At 40.8% G+C, this 21,989-nt stretch overlaps 1 protein-coding gene across 4 annotated transcripts in view; it reads left to right on the top strand.

Moving 5' to 3' along the window:
- Positions 1 to 286: 286 nt before the first annotated feature.
- sned1.L (sushi, nidogen and EGF-like domains 1 L homeolog) overlaps positions 287 to 21,989 on the top strand; it is an 83,763-nt gene continuing 62,060 nt past the window's right edge. For 3 of the 4 annotated variants that reach the window (XM_041563417.1, XM_041563416.1, XM_018263867.2), the window contains exon 1: positions 289 to 1,717. In XM_041563417.1, the coding sequence (XP_041419351.1) occupies positions 1,520 to 1,717 (198 nt within the window). In that variant the 5' untranslated portion in view covers positions 289 to 1,519. Of the gene's footprint in view, positions 1,718 to 21,989 lie in introns of all 4 variants that reach the window. The other variant, XM_041563418.1, reaches the window with a different exon arrangement.

The following is a 21,989-nucleotide window of genomic DNA, read 5'->3' as shown; positions in this document are numbered from 1 at the left end:
GCGTGTTCATGGGCCGGAGAGCTGAGAGTATATGCCCACGTTACAACTGAACAGCTACGAGCTGAACATGTCCGCAATGTAGTCTCCAATACCCGTAAATCGTGACTTTCCCGTGATGCTTTGCGACGGGTCGCACACATTCCTTCGCTCCTCTCCAAACTTTCCTCTTAATCTATCACCGCCCGGCCTTCTCCTGGCTCTTTAAGAGACAGCGTCATAGGTAGCGCCTCTCTTGATTGGCGGACGCCCCCACCTCTCATTCCGGGGGGGGTTTGTTAGAGTAATGGGGGGGGGAGGGGACAGAACCCCCTGGTCCGCTATGAACAGAGACTTCAGTGTGACAGAGTTGCTGCTGCAGTTTATACGCGAGGGAGAGTGCTGGGAGCTGCATTGGGTGACACTCTGAGAGTGATGGGGAGCGGACACAGAGTCCTGGCAACTGACCTGACAGTCACTCTGTGAGGGCTGCTGGGAACCGGACAAAAGGTCCTAGAACTGCACTGGGAGAGACTGGGAGATACTGGGAGAGTGCTAGAGACTGGACAGAGAGTCCTACAAACTGCACTGGGTTTTTCTCTGAGAGACCTGAAGGCTGGAAAGAGTCCTTTGAACTGCACTGAGAGACACTCTTGGGACTGAGGAGACAGTCATAAGAACTGCTCAGGGAGACACTCAGAAGGTGCTGAGAAGTGGCCAGACAGTCGTAGGACTTGCACTGCGAGACACTCCGAGAGAACCTGAACAGACTGGACAGAACTTCCAAGGAACTGCACTGAGAGACAATTTTAGAGTGACAGGCTCCGCTGAAAGTGTCATAGGAATTTTATGGAAAGGCATTTATAGTGTTGAGGGGGAGAGAGGCATAGGTAATGCATTGTAAAACCTTAGGAGAGTGCTAGAGAGCCTGGGCAGTGAGTGCCACTCTGAGAGTGCTGTGACCAGGGCACAGGAGACACGCTAAGAGCAGCACAGACAGGGTAGAAAGTCAGAGAGTTCTGTAAATTGCACTTGCATACAAAGCACCGAAGCCTGCAGGTAGATAGGAATGTGAAGGAGACAGATAGAAGGACTTGGAAGTGCACGGATAGTCAGGAAGGCTACTCGGCTCTTTCAAGAGTGCAAGAAGTATCGGGCAGACTATAGTGCCAGGAAATATGCATAGACTGTGGCTGTGATAGAAAAAGGGGACCAGCAAGAGATACCAGTTTGCCCATACATGATCCAGGAGCTACTGTAACATGACAAGGACTGCAGTCAGGCAAAATAAGGATTAGCACAAAAGAACGGCATGTTTTGTCCACAGCCTATTGTGTAGACTATAAAACACACGCATTACTGTGTGCTGGGTTTGCTTTATATCCAGTTGGATATAAATAAATGATACAGGGCACAACAATTTAGCCAGTGAGGGAACATCTAGAGACATTGGGAAAGGGCATTAGAAGGCAGCTAGAGTATTGTATTCAGTTGTAAGGTGCTACAAGTCTAACTGTATAGAACAGTGCAGTCTCCTTTGAAGATGAAGTATCCTGCCCTGCTCTGGATTCTCATCTCTTTGGTGTGGTGTGCACAAGGCTTGGTGCCTTTGGCAGATTTCTACCCCTTCGGTACAAAGGAGGGGGACACGGTGACCCGCAGGCAAGATGATGGGGGATCTGGTCTACTGCAGATTTCCAAACCCTTCACCTTTTTCGGTGACAAGCACAGTGGTCTCTATGTAAGTATGCCGTAACTTATGCATTCTTGTTGTGTAGTGTAACCTATTGTGCAGCATTATACCAGCGGCTGGTAAATTAAAACAAGAGTGCTGGAGCACTGTCTTGCCACAACACTAGCACTGTGGCACAACCTGATGGCTATTTTGGAACTACATCTCCCATTATCCCTCGATAACCAATGGCTGCAGTGGGGTACCGGGAGTTGTAGTTTGGAATTTCTAGATGGCTGTGGGATGCACATTCCTGCTAGAGAACAATTTGGTGATAAGTGGATGCAATCTACCCTAGCCCCTAAGAAAGAAATACAATTCCAGCTCTTCTTTTGTATTGTATTACAAGAAGCAAATGTGATTGCTAACTCTTAGAGACAGTAATAAGTAAGAGAAATTGCTACTTTTCTTATTATTTCCATTCATGCACATCGCCTGTCACTGCTCCCTGTGCTCCAGGCAGGCACTTTATATTCAATAGTATTAGAAGTGATGATGTGCAGCTACTACTAAAAATCATTTGAAGACTAACAAAACCTAATAGTATATTTTCAGTGTGGATTAAGGAGAGGGAGACCCTAAAAATGCCAAAATATTTGCATATTTGAACCAGGGAAAAATCTTAACGTTTTAACCACTGGGAGGGGGGGGTTTGCATAACATTGTGGCACCCCCTAGTGAATTAGGGTTTCCATGCCCTTTAATGCTCACTTAGTTAACATCAAGCAAAATCTACTGTGTTATTATTATAATAATAAAACCAAAGAATTGTTTTTATTAACTAGGACACTCTAGGTGAAATGACACTGCTATATTTTCAAGTTTCTGGATGACAGGTTTCTGGATAATAGATCCCACAACTATATGCAGTAACACCACTATACGCTCTTAATGAATACACAAAGTGTGTCCAGGGATCTCTAATAGTTCTCACCTGATCCAATATGTGAAACAAGTTAGAATAATGGGTATGCCTTCTACATGTCGAAGGCTTATTAAATCATATGGTCTTTACCAAAATTCTTATAGTTACTACTAATAAGTTAGAATTATGTGTGTCCATTCCTTGGAAGCATTCAGTTATTGCTCAAGGGAATGGTTTGCTGTACAAAAATTACTACATAAAATATGTTATTTATAGAGAAAATACACCTTCTTTTATAAACAAGATTTATACTTCACTGATTTGTCCCTGTGTAGAAAGTAATGGCAGTAGGGATGGGCAAACTCTTTCGCCTTGTTTTGCCGCGAAAATGACGCCCATAGACTTTTATGGCTGCGTGCGTAAAAAAAAAAAAGACGCCCATAGACTTTAATGGGTGTCGGCAATATTTTGCTGGCGGCGAATATTTGGCGAAGCGAAACGGGTCAAATTCGTGCAACCCTTAATTGCAGTCATTATTGTGTCACCCAGTCTTCTCAAAAGGGTCACAAAATTACACTGTATCCTGAGGCGATTCTGCCACTCTAAAGCAGCATACCTAATGCCACTCTCCTCACCCCATACACTTACCTTTTTGGACTCCTTCATGGGGGAATAGGGACCACATGTCTAGTGCGGAGAGCACAATTGCACTGTGGGCCCCCTACTTGTTGAAATTCTGCTTTAAAATTTTGGTACCCATTTGTGGTTCACTCAGGGAGAAGCATTGCAGCAAAAATACCCCTTTTGTGTTGCTTTCCTTTCATTTGAAAGGAGTATGAAGGCACTTGTACCCATAGGCAAATATTCGTCAGAACATGGAAGTTGGCATTCCCCAGCAGCACATACCTGCTGGGTTGTCTTCTGTAGGGGGTATAATTTCCACCATAAAATGCAAAATGACTCAGAAGAGCGCCTAATTTATTTTTAGTTTTACATACCCTTTATCTAAAGTATTAGATTGGTGTCAGGCTACACAGGCTCATCCAGGGCCAGATTTCTATTTCCGGTGCCCTTAGGCTGGCCTCTATCTGTCCACTCTCCTGCCCACCCCCGGTGTGAATTGTGCACACGCACACACTTTCCAGTAGTAAGTAAATGAGAAAGTTATGTGTCCAGTCCTCAGTACGTTAGGAAGAAGATTGTGACGCCCAAGGCCCGGGCCTTTGTGGTCTTGCCACAAATCCAGGCTCTTTGTTCATAAACCTTTCAATTTGCAGGCTCAGCCAGGAAGACTTACTGAATTAGGCCTCGTAGGGGCTAGTGAACTGAGTTCATGTAACTGGCTGTGGCCTGGATGGGTTGGGGGCATGGCCTTAAAGGGATACTGTCATGGGAAAAAAATGCATCAGTTAATAGTGTTGCTCCAGCAGAATTCTGCACTGAAATCTTTTTCTCAAAAGAGCAAACCGTTTTTTATATATATAATTTTGAAATCTGACATGGGGCTAGACATATTGACAGTTTCCCAGCTGCCCTCAGTCATGTGATTTGTGCTCTGATACATTTCAGTCACTCTTTACTGCTGTACTGCAAGTTGGAGTGATATCACCCCCTCCCTTCCTCCCCAGCAGCCTAACAACAGAACAATGGAAATGTAACCAGATAGCAGCTCCCTAACACAAGATAACAGCTGCCTGGTAGAACAGCACTCAATAGTAAAATCCATGTCACACTGCGACGCAGTCAGTTTCACTGAGTAGGAGAAACAACAACCTGCCAGAAAACAGTTCCATCCTAAAGTGCTGGCTCTTTCTGAAAGCACATGACCAGGCAAAATTAACTGAGATGGCTGCCTACGCTCCAATATTACAACTAAAAAAAATTCACTTGCTGGTTCAGGAATGAAATTATATATTGTAGAGTGAATTATTTGCAGTGTAAATAGTGTAATTTAGAAATAAAAACAACATTATAAAAATCATGACAGAATCCCTTTAAGCTGAAATGATAGGAAGTATGCAGGTTGTACAATCCAACTTCAAAACCAGTAAGTGCGGGTCATGGCCACATGTCTTGAAGGGGTCCCCCAAATGTCTTTTTGCGGGGGGGGGCAGGAAAGTTACGCCACTGCTTTCAACTTGTTGCTGATGGTATGCCTTAAAGGACAAGGAAATGTCATGATGGTTGAATGAGAAACATGTGAACCAATTTACTGAAAGTGTTCATACTCTCTCCTCTCCTGTTCCTCACATAGGCTAAAGGTGGCCATACAAGTAGAAATCCGCTCGTTTGGCGATTTCACCAGACGAGTAGATCTCTCCCGATATGCCCTAGGGCCCAACGATCGGTTCATAATGCTGCCAATACGGCCAGTCGGATCTCGGGACTGCATCAACGAACAGATGCGGCCGCGATCCAACAGGATTTTTAACCCTGCCCGATCGACATCTGGCCGAAAGTCAGGCAGATGTCGATCGGGCAGGGTTAAAAAGTCCCATATCGGGGAGAGATCTACTCGTGGGGATGACCCACACTTACGAAAGTGTTCATACTCTCTCCTCTCCTGTTCCTCACATAGGCTAAAGGTGGCATTACACGCAGAGATCCGTTCCGACTTTCGGCCAGATATCAATTGGGGAAGCCCATCTGTTGGCCCACACACGGGCCAATAAGCTGCCGACTTGGTCTGTCGGCAGCTTTTAACGGCCCATGCATGGCCAGCTTAACCATTTTAGCATTTGTGATGGGCAAGTGCATAGTCTATTACAGTCCTTCTTTCTGCTCACCTGCCAGAATGCTGCTACACACAGGACAGAGGACACTGTGGGTCAAGATCATAAATGGAGACTGTATGAACAAATTTAGCAACTTGATGAGCTACAAGATACCACCCCCATTTACACTTTCCATGTCCTTCAACACAGTAGCACTGCTCTACACAAAATTTTACGCTCCAGGCCTTTCTTTGTTCTGATCCAACCACAGCATAAGATTTTACCTCAGGCTAAAGTGCTGTATACCCTCTGAAGTGTATGTGAAATGAGCAGAGCTGTTCATATATATTTTTATATTTATGAATTTACATTAGTATCCATCCCTGCGTTATCAAGCCCTGACTCCAGCAGTCTTCTTCGTTTGTGCACAGTAGGATTTGGCAGGGGGCTCTGTAGAGCCGGGGGCTCATGCAATATGCAATAGCTTTAATATGGGCGAAGACAGAAGGGCTCCAGAGGAGGGACAAAGTCTTTGCCATCTGACCTTGTTCTCAAACAATTTATTCAGCTTATGCAACAATGTATAAAACTATTTCTTACTGAAAACAATTCTCGCTGATTATGCAATGCGACTCACTAAACCTTTTGTTCCCTCTTCCATCTCAAAGGGAGGGAAAAAAAAAACCCAACAAGGAAATTCATCCATTTAATTCCTTAGAGAGCTGGAACTCAATCCAGATGTAAATTACTGGATGCAGGAGATCTGCAAAGTGTTAGATTAAAAACACATATACATTTTAATCTTCAAAGCACAAGAACAGACGCAGAGCGCTGGAGGAAAGCGTCCAGCTTCATGCTCCCTCGGAGCGACCAATCTCCATGAGACAATGTGTAGGAGATTCTGCTGTGGATCGTTACTGCGCTTTTGTCTATGTAAATATTTCTGGACTTCGTCCAGTAGCGAGTGCTGATTGGGTTGTGTTTGATGAAACAGAACTGACAGTATTTCTTTTCGCACAGATCTTCCAATTACTCATATGCTAGAACCTTTGAACTTACAGTGGTGAGTTAAAGGGAAAGTTAAGCTTAAAAGAGTGTGTTGTTGATCGACATAAGCTAAGCAACATTGCAGCTACTCTCAACATTCTAGGTTGTCACACTATTATACAAAGGCAAGGTACTTTTTTGTTGTATGGCTCATCCTTCTGATTAAAACAGGTAATGTTATGTTTAAATGTTGTTCTAATTCTGCACCTTATAAACAGGTGCTGGTGTAGTTTTAGCCCTGTCTGTGGAAGGAATTTGCTTCTGCCATTAGATGAATAGTGCTGCTGCAATTGTATCACCATCAACTTTGCTGACCTCCGGTTTATCTCAGAAATACTGATATTTACCCTTTAAACTGCATTACGGCGACCCCACTTGCTGGTTTTGACATCCAGGAAGTAAATTTGTTTTAAAACATTATTTTTGTTATCTTTTACATATCTTTTTCCATTATTCTGGTTAATCTATTTGCTAAGGTTAGCGAACTAGCAACCAGTTAGCAGTTTCAATTTCCAAATGGGAAGAACTGCAAAACAAAATAAAAATGGTTTCAGAGTGCAACAGTTTTACTTTTAAAAACAACATTCTAAAGTTGTAAAGGTTAATTTTAAGGGTTTGCATGTAAAGCCTGAGACATACACTATATGGCCTAAAGAGTTTTTAGCTAAAAGTATCCTGACAGCTAAAAACAATATGGCCTCAGATAGAACGCTCACTGCTGAGCTCCACAATTTCTCTGGAACCAATGTCAGCACAAGAACTTTTTTTAAGGAGCACGGTTTTTTTGTAGGTGATCAAAGGCAAACACATCTTACATCACTATATGCAATGCCAAGCACTGGCTGAAGTGGTGTTAAGGTCCCAGCCAATGGACTCTGGAGCAGTGGAAACCTGTCCTTTGGAGTGATAAAAGGCATTTTACCATTTGGCACTCTGACAAAGAATTATGGGCTCGGCTGAAACAAGTAAAAAACTACCTGCCTGAATGTGTAACAATGGTGGAAGAGAAATAATGGTCTGGGCATGTTCTCCATGGTCTCTAGGGCCTCTGTTTTCACTGAAAGCAAACCGTAAATGGGAAATATCTCAAAAATGTATATGAGCTCAGCTTCAGCTCATGGAAATATACTTTTTAAATATAATGAATTAAAAATTCTGCACTCCCTTTATTGAACCTTGTTTCTGTGATACAGTATTTCTCAAAAGTTAGTTAGCTCTAATGCATTCTCTAGTCAATCAGAACAGACATCAACTGTGTGTGATTACCAAAATAATAATCAGGTTAAGCTGGCCATAGACGCAAAGATCCGATCGTACGAATCGAGGATTCGTACGATTTTCAGACCGTGTGTGGAGAGTCCCAACATTTTACGTCCAATGGAGATCGGTCGTTTGGTCGATCGGACAGGTTAAAAGATTTCTGTCGGCTGCCGATAATATCTCTGCATGTATTGCCGATCGGACGATTTTCAGTGGGAGACTGTCACCAGCTTTGTCGGACATAACTTTCGTATGATTGCTGTAGGGGCAGAACATCAGCTGATCTGTTCTTTTACTATTTTATTGGATCTGAATGGTTAGTGGCAGGTCGGGACATGGGGAAGTCTGATCATTCGAAGATTCGGACGATCGGATCTTTGCATCTATGGCCAGCTTTACTCTTCGGTATCTCACTCTCAGCAATCTGTTTGTTTCATGCAGGAATTTTGATTGACAGATTTTGATTGTCAGATTTTGATTGACAGTTAAGTCAAATAAGTTGTTTAGACAATGGACCAATGATGTATTAGAGCTCTAACTCTTGCCTCAAGAGAGACAGGCTGCTAAGAGAGGTTTGCTTGATTTACAAAGTTCCTTATCTCTATGAGATGGAAAAGTTCCCCTTTAAGGCTGCAGTATACAGTGTCATTCTTAACAAGTCCACGCCTCCTACTTTGTTGCAAAAGTTTGGGAAAGGCATTTTTTCTGTTGCAGCACAATAATTCCTCCATGCATGAAGTAAGGTCTTATTAAAGAAGGGGTTTTCTGAGATTGGAGTAGAAGAATTTGTCTGGCCTGCAAAAAGTCTTGACCTCAACCTAGATGAACACCTGTGGGATGAATTGGAACACTGACACTCTGCGAGGCCTTATCCAACAGCAATGCTCTTGTGGTTGAATAGAAACATTCCCCTCAAACAATGTTGCAACGTCAAGTGGAAAGCCTCCCCTGAAGAGTAGAGGCTGTTATAGGAGCAAAGGGACAATTAACTTCCTATAAAGATCCTTGGTTTGGAAACAGAATATTCAACAGGTGCAGATTTATTACTATATAGTGTGTCACCCAGTGTGAATGCACATATGCACAGGAGTACACTATGACAACTATGAAACCGAAGACTAAAGAAATCAAGTAACGCAAATACATAAATTAGCAGAAGGTAGATGTCAAGATAGAGTCAGGTTTTTGGATGACATGGTGGGCACTGTTCAGTTATCAGGAAGCTTTACCAAACCAGATGCTGCCATAAAAAGCTCATTCTTGAAAACTCTGTGCAAACAAGAAGGAACCTTGTGGGAAAAGCCACTGAGAAGCCAACAACTGTTTACAGGAGAAACACTGTTCAGTGTCGCTCTACTGCTATTAAAAGTGCACCAGTTAACCATACCTGGAACTCTGAATAACACTGGCCCGTAAGGGAGGATATCATAAAAGAAACCATTACTCAAAACGAAACTTGTTGAAAATCTGACCCAATTGTAGTATAGGAACATGTTTTGTACAGTATGTGTAGAAACCGAACTGCCCAAACCTCACAAATCACTGTACCTAGAGCAATTTGGTGTTAGTAGCATCATTAAGTAGTGCTGCCCAAGTATTTCAATATTCCCAAGATTCCAAATGCAGAGTCAAAGTAACATTGCAGTGACTCAAGAACAAAAAAGTGGAGGATATCCTGCAATGGCCATATCAAATCCCTCATCCCAACTGTGGGACAGTGGTGCACAATCGGCCTACCTTTAACTAGAACAACCTGTGCCTTGAAGCATAATAGTAGAATAATGAAGGTTTTGGGAAGAATTGTCTATCCAGAAAGATATCAAGCACTGTATATTCATTCATAATGATACATTTTCCAGTACAAAGCCTTCTACTAATAACCTCCCCAAACAAAGATTTCATCCTTCTCCCCTGCCTGGAAGACTTGGCCAGAATTACTTGAGAACAGTGTGCAATGCTAATACTCTTGATAAAAGGCATGTAAAGTCCAAAATATGTTGTATGGGAAAATAAAACACACAAAAACTGCAAATTGAATCAATTCTGCTGGGTTTCAAGTATCCATGCTGTTTAGTTTTTTGCAAAGCTGGTACATAATAAACCTTAAAGCTAAACGTCATGCCCAAAGTCTTCAGGCAATCTTACTATATATAATATATATTTAACAGTTACCTGATTGATGGAATTAGGTCAGAGCCAAGCAAACATATATACAGTTCTCTTTTATAAATAAATGCAAAGCACATTTGGGTCCTGGTTATAAGATCCGTAAAGGCCACTCAGAGCATATTTTGTCTGTTTAGCAGTTTGAACATTGATATACAATTGATATAAAATATATAGTTTAGTGCTTCTCCTATAAATGGTTCCTCTGTGGAGGAGTATTGTTTCCCTTGTCAGGCAATTTGGATACACTTCAAAGATGTTTTTAATTTCCCCAAAATTAGCTAGAAGCTAGGCTTTACATTTTTTTCGAGGGAATTGTTTGCTGAATATGATGGAATTCCTTTTTTTCAGCTTCATCTTCTACTGTACATTAAATTGTTCTGAATTGCACATTTTTTCCTTGGTTTTGTTTTCTGCTAATTATTTTAAATGATTAGTATTGCCTCCACATGTTAATATTTAATAACAATCAAGCTGCTAGAATGGAGTCTGTGAAGCATATTTTGAGGATAATAATGATTCCCAGCAGTTTGACCTTATTTCCTACTTAATGGGCAAGGAAAGGCAGTGGGGAGTGCCAAGGGCACAGTCACACATGGCCTATGGTCTGCTTCTCTGTGCCTGAGTTTTGTAGGCAGAAGGAGAAAAGTGGATCCTCTCACATCCTCGGGTCTGTGTAGCTCCACTGGCAGGCACAGCATCAGCCTGAGTGGAGCTACACTGAGTGTAGATTGGCCCAAAAATGCATGCATTTGTGCTTTTCGGGCCAATCTCTACTACATGTAGGTGCACTCAGGCCAAAGCTGTGCATGCCAGTGGAGCTACACGGAGCTGTGGATAAGATCAGATCCAGTTCTCTCCACCTGCCTACAAAACACAGGTGGAGGCAACCAGACAACATGCCACGTGTGCTCTTATGCACCTGCCATTGATTCTATTTGCTTACTTTTGAAGGGGTTGTTCACCTTTAAATTAACTTTTAGTATGATGTAGAGCAGGGATCCCCAACCTTTCCAACCAGTGAGCAACATTCAGAAGTAAAAGGAGTTGGGGAGCAACACTAGCATGAAAAATGTTCTTGGGGTGTCAAATAAGGGCTGTGATTGGCCATTTGGTAGCCCCTATGTGGATTCTCAACCTACCTTGAGGCTCTGTTTGGCAGTACACCTGGTTCTTATGCAATTTAAACTTGCCTCCAAGCCAGGAATTAAAAAATAAGCACCTGCTTTAAAGGAAAACCATACCCCCCAAACAATGTAGGTCTCTATTAAAAGATACTGAGTAAAACAGCTCATGTGTAAAACCCTGCTTCATGTAAATTAACCATTTTCATAATAATATACTTTTTTAGTAGTATGTGCCATTGGGTCAACATAAATAGAAAATTGCCATTTTAAAAAATAAGGGCAGCCCCCTGAGATCGTAAGATTCACTGCGCACACATACAAACCACATGTAAGGTCACATGAGCCAATTAACAGACAGAGTTCTGCCTTTTGCTTCCTCACTTCTTCCTGTTACAGTTAGTGTTGTAGTATTTCTGGTCAGGTGATCTCTGAGGCAGCACAGATAGAGTCACGAAATGGTGGTTCAAGGCAAGAGATGTAAAAGGGCAATATTTATGTAAATATATATTCCAGTTTGGTAAGATTCTTTAATATGTCATTCAATTTGATATAAACTATCTGTTGCTTAAGTATTCATTTTGGGGGTATAGTTTTCCTTTGAGGCCACTGGGAGCAACATCCAAGGGGTTGGAGAGCAACATGTTGCTCACGAGCTACTGGTTGGGGACCACTGATGTAGAGTGATATGCTGAGACAATTTGCAATTGGTTTTAATTTTTTTTAATCATTTAGCTTTTTATTCGGCAGCTCTCCAGTTTGCAATTTCAGCAATTGGGTTGCTGGGGTCCAAATTACCCTAGCAACTATGCAGTAAATTGACTAAGAAACTGGAATATGAATAGGAGAGGCCCTGAATAGAAATATGAGTAATAAAGCAATAACAATACATTTGTAGCCTTACAGAGCATTCACTTTTTAGATGGGGTCAGTGACCCCCCCCCTATTTAAAAGCTGGAAAGAGTCAATAGAAAAAATTAAATAATTCAAAAACTATAAAAAAAAATTTAAAAAAAGAAATTGTGAAGGCCAGTTGAAAAGTTGCTTAGATTTAGCCATTCTATATAACATAATAAAAGTTAAACTTTTTTAAGATGAACCACCCCCCTTTAAATGCACCAGGTTGGGTGCTTTTCTTCTCAATGCTATGCAACTATATTGTTCTGCGGCCCCAGCCCAAGGTGAGTTATGTGCAGTAGCGGAAGTCTTTCTGTATAACACATCTGCAAGCGATGCCTGGGACACCGCAAAAAATTGGCAGTGGGGACCCTAAGAGAAAAGGTTTAAAAGAATTTTAAAAATTGTAATAGTAGAACTGCCCACGGGTCAGATGTAAGGGACTAGAATCGCTGGGGTGCCTAATAACTTGGCACCCCCTGGTATTCTAACTTTCTTTTCCTTTAACAAGACTTTCCTGAAGAAAAAGTTAAAGGGATACTGTCATGGGAAAACATGTTTTTTTCAAAATACATCAGTAATAGTGCTGCTCCAGCAGAATTCTGCACTGAAATCCATTTTTCAAAAGAGCAAACAGATTTTGTCATGTGACTTGTGCTCTGATAAACTTCAATCACTCTTTACTGCTGTACTGCAAGTTGGAGTGATATCACCCCTTTCCCTTTCCCCTCAGCAGCCTAACAACAGAACAATGGGAAGGTAACTAGATAGCAGCTCCCTAACACAAGCTGCCTGGAAGATCTAAGAACAGCACTAAATAGTAAAAGCCAAGTCCAACTGAGACACATTCAGTTACATTAAGTAGGAGAAATAACAGCCTGCCAGAAAGTAGTTCCATCCTAAAGTGCAGGCACAAGTCACATGACTGGGGCAGCTGGGAAACTGAGAAAATGTCTAGCCCCATGTCAGATATTTCAGATTGAATATAAAAAAATCTGTTTGCACTTTTGAGAAATGGATTTCAGTGCAGAATTCTGCTGTAGTAGCACTATTAACTGATGCGTTTTGGAAAAAACATGTTTTTCTATGACAGTATCTCTTTAAGGAATTTTGGTAAAATGTGTTTGATTGCTTTGAGCAGTTGAACAACATTCTGCCCTGTGAAGTGTTAGTGGCGCCCTGAGCACTATCACCTGTTTGGATGCTTGCTCCCCTGTGCAAAATGCAAGAAAGGATTCAGACAATTATTTTCTGCGACAGAACAATTGATACCAGCATGGAATATAAATTGCTACATCTAAAACCCTGGCAATGTTTTACACTGCAGTAACTATTGACAGAGGGTTGATAAATCAGGCCCCAAAGTGTTTTAGTGGATTCCCAGATGGAACATAAACAATGGTAGTGGAAGTTCTTGTGGATTTAATGGTTTCCGCATGCTAAAATGTGTATCCTGATACTTGCTCATTGATTATAATGTGCCAATTATAAGCAGAATATTAGCATGGGAGTTTTGGAATGCTGAAATCATTAAAGGGGTGGAATATACTTACATTTTTTTTAACAGCAGGAGCAAAATAAATAGTACCTGTGCTGAAAAAGTATTATACATAATAAAAAAAATGCATATTTTTTTTTGTCAAAATTCAGATAAATCCCAGTTTTTTGTGGTTATTTGCAGGATTTGTATTCAGCCAAAGGGAAATCCAAACAGTGCGACTTTAACGTACTGGACAGCAGAATAGATTATGAATAATAATCACTTCAGGGCCATTACTTACAAGGATGCAACACTTTGCTGGCTAATATTGCTGTGACAGTTTCTTATACCTTTTCTGGCCTATTGAGAAAATACACAACTGAAAAGTGGCAGAGCTTACTAAAAGTGGGGGCAGAGTTTGTTTTAAATGACTGTGTCCTGTGTATCTAATGTAAAAATGAACCAGCGGCACACGAAGTGAAGCAAATGAATTCCTTGTTTATTTAGCCCATGTACATACAAGGTAAGGGCAACGTTCTGACCCCACTGGGCCCTTTATCAAGGCTTGATAAAGGGCCCAGTGGGGTCCGAAACGTTGCCCTTATCTTGTATGTACATGGGCTAAATCAGGGGTCCCCAACTTTTTTGGGCCGGGGACCAGTGCCAAAAATGTTTTTTTTTTTTGCAAGGATCGGGGGTGGGGTCGGGGATGGGGATGGCAGGGGCGGGGTCGGCAGCAAATTTGGATGCGCCGGCGTCCTATTCGGCGCGCCTTGTTTTTGCGCCATTACATTCCCTGCAGAACCTCCAAGAAACCAATAAAAACACAAAAAATGGGATGACACTGTTCCCTGCACTCAACGTGCATTTCTAGCCTGCGTTGCAATTCTTAGACTTATGCAACACCAGTTTAACATGCAAAGTAAAAATGGGGAGCACAATAACTTGACTGTGGCTGCAGCAATGTGTTATTTATTGTGTCAGTAAACCACAGTGAACAATGTTTCTAAGGGGCTGCTTTCCCTAGGTCATGAATCTTGAACCTGCGCCTCTCAAGCTGTAGATAAACTACATCTCGAATTATAATTTAGCCAAAGAATTTCAGGATTCTGGGAGTTGTAGTTCACAACCAGCTGGACAGCCAATCTGTGCTGGAATCTGGATACACAAACCACAAACCGAACAGAAGAGTTATATGCCCCTAGATAGTACAATTCCAGGGAAAGGCCTTTTGGACATCTTGCTGAAGTGAGCATTTATTATGTTCCCCACTGATTTCTGACTCTGTGATGGTACATAATAAACTAGCAACATGACTGTAACCACATTTGTAGATCATTCTTCCTCTCGCCTCTTCCTTTGTCAATTGCATTGATGGGTTACATATGAGGAGCAGAATGTTTGTGTGCAACATGTATCGTTTCTTTCTGTGGCCTGAGAAAAAAAATTCTTCATCCCACAAGAAACATCAAGTCCTTAGGGATCCATAGTGCTGTGGTACCAGCTGTTCCCATACTGCACTTACAGCATTTTTTGGTGGATTCTGCCTCATGACAAACTTCTGTTTTCATGACTGACTCAGAGTTTGATTCCATTATTTAGTTTTGTCACATGTTTTTACACACAATAAAGGGATCTTTAAAAAGTTAGGTTCTGTATATATTCTTGTTTCATTATAATCTTACACTGTGTTTCCCTATAGCAATGCAATTTCGTTTTTCCATTATGATATGAAAGTTAATTAATATCATACACTTGTCTATGCAAAAATTAATTAAAAACTTGCTATTTCAGGTTAATTATCTCATTTTCAGGACAATTTTGGCATTTTTAGACTTTAACCAATTTGTTACCATTTATAATAAATGTCATCATACTTTTTGATGAACAATGTTCTTCATCTCCCATTTTGCCCAGGGTACAAGTATGGGATCCGATATCCAGAAACCCTTAATCCAAATTATTAAAATTGAATTACAGAAAGCCCATCTCCCATAGACTCCATTTTATCCAAATAATCTAGATTTTTTTAAAGTCATTTCTGTTTTCTCTGTAATAATGAAACAGTACCTGTACTTGATCCAAACTAAAATATAATTAATCCATAGAGCAGAGACACAAGCTCAGATTTGGGGAGATCAGTCGCCCAGCAACAAATCTCCTCTTCTTCGGGGAGGCTAATCTCCCCAAACTGCCTCCCGTTGGCTAGAATGTAAATCGCTGGCGGGATGGCAATCGGAGCGATTCGTTTTCTGAAGTCGTCTGAAGTTGCCTCACAAGGAAACTTCAGGGCGACTTTGGAAAATGAAGCGCTCCGAGTGCCATCCCGTCGGTGATTTACATTCTAGCTGGCGGGAAGAGTCGATTTATCACCGGATGACCAAATCTCCTCGAATCTGAGCGTGTGTCTCTGCCCTTATTGGAAGCAAAACCAACTTATTGGTTTTATTTAATATTTACATGATTTTCTATTAAATTTAAGGTATGAAGATTCAAATTATGGAAAGATCTGTTATCCGGATAACCCCAGGTCCGGAGAATTCTGGATAACAGGTCCCATACCTGTACTAGAATATTTGTGCAGTTATATATCGCTGCCCTGAGTGCATTCCCAGTTTGCAATTTAATAAGAGGTACACCCTATTCTCCTTTTTATGGCGCAGAATTTTTAGGCTGTGATGGCCGGTGGTGTTACGGGCTTTGGAATTGTGGGTAAAAATTAGGGATGCACAAATCCAACCTTAAAATCACATGATTTTTCATCACAGAACAAGGAAGTAAAAAAACATTTTTTCTTAAAAGTAGTTTAGAAATGTTCTCTTTTTCCCTTCCCATCCCTGATTTGCATATGCAAATTGTCATTCGGAATCATTTCGGTTTTGGGCTGAATCATTCACAAAGGATTCAGGGGTTCGGTTGAATCCAAAATAGTGTATTCAGTGCATCCCTAGTAAAAATGCATGTAACATTTTAAAGTCTTTGCACTACTACCCTTCTTAAAATCTGGCGTCAAAGTGCACTTTCAAAGGCAACTGCCATGTTTTTCCCATACTGCAGCATTTTATTTTCCCCCCCCCCATAATTCCATTTAGTATTTTGACGCAAAAGTACCTTCAATGAATGAAGTTTAAAACATAATGGCGGCAGCGGCTGTAGATGACCTCTAAATAAAGTTCCTTTTAGAAAAAAACTATTTTAAATAATCATTCCATCGCCACTCATTCTAATGGGTACCTGGTTATAGTTTCCCCTTGCTCCTGTGGCTGCAAGAATTAACGGCATCAGATACCAAGGGGTTAAAGAGTAATGGAAATTGGCATACTTGGTGGGCACAAACTGTAGCCATTAGTTCAGGTGTTAAGATGCAGCCCATGCACACAGAGAGAAAAGCAAGCCTGGAACAGTGTTTCTCTGTGACCTGGTGTAACCTCATATTGTCAGAGCCATACTGAGCCTTGAATGGTTTAATCAAGGACAGTGAGGAATGAGGATTAAATTGTTTACATGAATGAGCCAGAATAGTATAGAAGCACATTTATTCTGCAAACGAGTGGGAAAGCATAAGGCTGAATGGGCAGATGTGGCAGATTTTGTTATGGTTAGGTTTCCGTCAGCCATTGTCTGTGGCAGAGAAAAGTAATTTCTCCATTTTCCAAGGGTGGAAATAGAAACTCACCACAGTTCACCTGAGACAAATGTCACAGCTCTCTGCTCACTTGTAAAGGATTAAAATGAATAAAACAAAGAACTCTCTCTCACCCTTTGATAAAAAAAAAGTCCCGTACACCTAAAGAGAAAACTAGTTTCCCTGTGGTGAGCTCTATTTTCACCATCCTTGCTTGTGCCGCAAGTTATAATTAAACGTATGAGGATTTTATTGTTTGCTCAGTCTCATTACATGCCTGTTGCTTGCCCAGATTAGCAGGAATCTCACCTCCAGACTACTTGAGTTTTGGCACCAGGTTATTTTCTTTTTTCATTCCTTCACCTACAAACTGTTTTTTTGCCTAATGAAAGAAAATATAAATATAATAAAGGAACTTTCCAATATACATTCATTAAAACCACATTTACTGGTGTGAAAGTTATGTATAAATGTAATTATATTTAACAGCAGTGTTTGTACATAGGGATAGGAATATTTTCAGGGTGTGGGTCAGGGTTTTTTTTGCTGGCGCTTAATCTCATCCAGTGTCAGTGCTAAATCACCGCCAGTTAAACATTTCGGACCTCCGGAAATTGCCTTCTCCAGTATTTTCTTTAAGTATTTTACTGCCGTCGATTTTTATTGACACTAATGGAATGGTAATTCAGGATGCCAGGACTGCAGGTTATTAAAACTGACAGGCAAATATTGCTTATATTAGCATATCTCCCAACTGTCCCGTTTTCTGCGGGACAGTCCCAATTTTGACAGCTGAGCACGCAGTCCTGGGTTTCTCACTGAAATGTCCTGACACTGAGGTATATTTATAGGGATGCACCAAATCCTCTATTTTGGATTCGGCCAAACCCCTGAATCCTTAGCGAAAGATTCAGCTGAATAATGAACCAAATTTGAATCCTAATTTGCATATGCAAATTAGGGGTGGGAAGGGGAAAACATTTTTTACTTCCTTGTTCTGTGACAAAAAGTAACGCAATTTCCCTCCCCATCCCTAATTTGCATATGCAAATTATGTTTCGGATTCGGTTTGGCTGGGCAGAAGGATTCTAATCCTGCTGAAAATGACCAAATCCTGGCCGAATCAGTAACCGAATCCTGGATTCAGTGCATCCCTATATATTTATCAAAGAGTGAAGTTAGAAATCGTCACAGTCCACTAGTGTGAAATTCCACCACTATCCATTAATTTCTATTGGATTTTTAAAAGAGTATTTATCAATGGGTGAAAGTGAAAGTTCACCCTATGATAAATACGCCTTTCCAAATCCCATAGAAATGAATGGAGAGTGGCGGTAACTGTGTTCTCTTTGATCTTCGGCACTGACGCAAAGTTTCTGAAACTTAATTAAACTAAGAGGCTTTTTTTGGCAGAGAGCCCAGAACAGTTGGCAGCTGCACTTAGATACTTTTATAATAATTTAAGCAAAGATACAAATGTAACTGTTTAAGATAAGCAGGTCTCTTGGGAAAACTGAAACTAGCATTTTAAGGGAAATTTCACCTTCATTAACACATAAAACATTGCACTAAATGCCCAGAAATGTGTTCAAACTTTCATAACCTGCCAAATTTTGTATAATGGACATGGTAATTAGAGGGGTGGCCATACAATGGACGTGGCCAAATTGTGTACAAAGTGCATCCAGTTTCATGGGATCACTCCTGTAGCCCCATTGACAGGCCCAGTGTGCTACACGGAGTACCGTTTCAACGCTAGCCTGGAGAGAGCGCCTGGAGATAGCGCATGAAAGCAGATCTATTTTCCACAGGCGGAGAAAAACGAACAATTCCTTTGCACTAAAATGCTATGTGTGACATTAGGTCCCTGTGCCCACAGTTTGTAATGTATTAGTTGTATTAGTACATACATGTACCAGTATGTGTGTGTCTTAGGCTTATCCCTCCAGCTATTTAGCTTTGCACTCCAAACTTGTTATCAGTGGGGTTACATGCTTGGGACTGTTTACGTTAACAGTGTAATGTGATTAACAAAAGAAAACTTGTTAACGTGTCTCAAGAGGTATGGCTGTCAGACCATCTTTCCGATGTAGATATATTATGCAAACATGGTTATCTTCTTCCCCATTGTGTAGGAACTGGTGCATCCTGCATCCTATCCTGGTATATGTAAGCCTCTCATTCTTTGTTGGTTTGTTATCTCGCTTGAACTGGGAGGGCAAAGAAGAAGACCACCCTTGGTTTATGCCAGAGGTGAACAAGAGTTTATTAAACACATTTTTTTTTGGACAGAAGAAAACTCAACATATTTCAGCATATGTAGAATAAGCTAAAATGCAGGCAATAAAGAGGCGTTTTAGAGTAGCCAAACCTTGCATTAGGTACTATAGAGCAACCACTCACCTTTAGGGCAGAGAGACACGCTCAGATTCGGGGAGATTAGTCGGCCAGCGATAAATCTCCTCTTCTTCAGGGGGACTAATCTCCCCAAACTGCCTCCCGCCGGCTACAATGTAAATCGCCAGCGGGGTGGCAATCGGTGCGTGTTGTTTTCTGAAGTTGCCTCACAAGGAAAACAAATCGCTCGTAGTGCCATCACATAGGCGATTTAGATTGTAGCCAGCAGGAGGCAGTTCAGGGAGATTAGTCGCCCTGAAGAAGAGGCGATTTATTGCTGGGCGACTAAATTTCCCCGTATCTGAGCGTGTGTCTCTGCCCTTGACCCGTCTCACCAAGCACAGATTATTTATATCATAATAAGTAGGGTTGTACCAATCCCAGATTCAGTCCGGGATTCGGCCAAATCTGAGACTTTTTCTGTAGGATTTGGATTCAGCAGAATTCAAGTGCCTGGCCAAATCGAATCTGAATGCTTAAAGGGATCCTGTCATCAGAAAACATGTTTTTTTCAAAACGCATCAGTTAATAGTGCACTGAAATCCATTTCTCAAAAGAGCAAACAGATTTTTTTTTATATTCGATTTTGAAATCTGACATGGGGCTAGACATATTGTCAATTTCCCAGCTGGCCCTGGTCATGTGACTTGTGCCTGCACTTTAGGAGAGAAATGCTTTCTGGCAGGCTGCTGTTTTTCCTTCTCAATGTAACTGAATGTGTCTCAGTGGGACATGGGTTTTTACTATTGAGTGCTGTTCTTAGATCTACCAGGCAGCTGTTATCTTGTGTTAGGGAGCTGTTATCTGGTTACCTTCCCATTGTTCTTTTGTTTGGCTGCTGGAGGGAAAAGGGAGGGGGTGATATCACTCCAACTTGCAGTACAGCAGTAAAGAGTGATTGAAGGTTATCAGAGCACAAGTCACATGACTTGAGGCAGCTGGGAAATTAACAATATGTCTAGCCCCATGTTAGATTTCAAAATTGAATATAAAAAAATCTGTTTTCTCTTTTGAGAAATGGATTCAGTGCAGAATTCTGCTGGAGCAGCTCTATTAACTGACTCATTTTGGAAATTTTTTTTTTGCCCATGACAGTATCCCTTTAAAGGATACATATAGGATTAATGAAAAAACCCTAATTTTGTAGGCAATTATAAGTAATATATGATGTTGCTTTTACATGGTGCTAAAAATGTATATTATCTTTAAAAATATCCTCTTTATTAGAGCTCCCTATATATATATTCACTGGTCCCTGTTTCAGATGAGGGGTGGGAGTGTCCTAATGGTCCCTGCCAGAAGCACAGTAATAGGGGGGCAGCCAATCGCCTTACAGTCAAACAAGCAAAGACAGCCTTCAGTTCCCTATCAGGTCCTGCTAGCTGCTGATTGGTTCCTGTTCAGAGAGTGCAGAGAGCTGAGTGCCGTGGCTCCCCTGCACAGCCTGGGAATTCAGGGAGCAGGAAGTGGAACAGAAGGGAGGGATTATTAGGAGTTTTACAGAAATATTCAATAAATTAGCCTGAAACACTACTTTTTTAAGCACAATTCTTCTACATCTAAATGAGTACAACACACTGGTATGTTCTTATTTTTTACACAAAATGTCTCCTTTGAAAATCACATGACTTTCTGTCACACAATCAAGGAAATCACCATTTTCTTTCCTTTTTAAAAAAGGCAAATTGCAAGGTTCCCGAACATCTGCAGCTGCACTACCAACAACTCTTTCACTAATATGTAAATGTTATAAAAGATTGCAAATTTGCATTTAAAATTATTGTTAACATTAATTAATTAGAACATTATTATACAGAAATGCAAGCAAAATAAAAAAAGACAGTATGATTGTACTTTGTCTTTTTATTTCAGGAAAAAGCAAAATAGTCAACAGGCAAATGGTAGTGCCGTATGTAAGAGCTTTCTGAATAACAAGTTCTGGAAAATAAATCCCACACCTGTACCTTTGTAAAGTTTGCTGCCCCAGAGGAAAAATGATTGTACATTTTTTTCTTTTATTAATCTAGTTCTTTTATTTCACTGTATAAGTAATAATATGTTTTGGCTTCATAGTAGAAATAAATGAGTATATATCCTTTATAACTGTTGCGCAACCAAAGCAGTTAGATTATTAATATAACTTAGGTCACAAGAATCTGAAGTAGGTGTCAACACAGAAATCAGGCCTAGACCTACCTTTGTACGATTTTTAGACCGTGTATGGATTGTCTCCCCATTTTTTACACTATGGCGATCGGTTATTAAGTCGCTCGGACAGGTTAGAAGATTTCTGTCGGCTACCAATAATATCTCTGTATGTATGATATGACGATATCCATGGGTGACTCACTATTATTTGTCAGACATAACTTTCATACGAGTGCTGTCATGACCAGAAAATTGTCTGATTTGTTCTTTTACTACTGTATTAAATCTGAATGGTTAGTTGCAGGTCAGAAGATTGCAATGTACGATCATTTGTACGATATGAGGCTAGCATCTGCACATCTATGGCCACCCAGACATAAAAAGCTGTTTAATAAAAGTCCTTTTCAAATTAAACATGAAATCCAAATTCTTTTTTTTTATTAAAGCATTCATAGCTGTTATAAACTCATTTAAACTCAGCTTTCAATCAAATGTTGCCTGCCCCTCCTCTATGCCTTAGGCATAGAGGCGGGGCATGCAATTACTTTCACTTTCCAT

The sequence above is a fragment of the Xenopus laevis genome, chromosome 5L, assembly GCF_017654675.1.
Source record: "Xenopus laevis strain J_2021 chromosome 5L, Xenopus_laevis_v10.1, whole genome shotgun sequence".
NCBI lineage: Eukaryota > Metazoa > Chordata > Amphibia > Anura > Pipidae > Xenopus > Xenopus laevis.
Note: the sequence above shows the minus strand (reverse complement) of the source record. Positions and strands in the feature narration are given on the sequence as shown.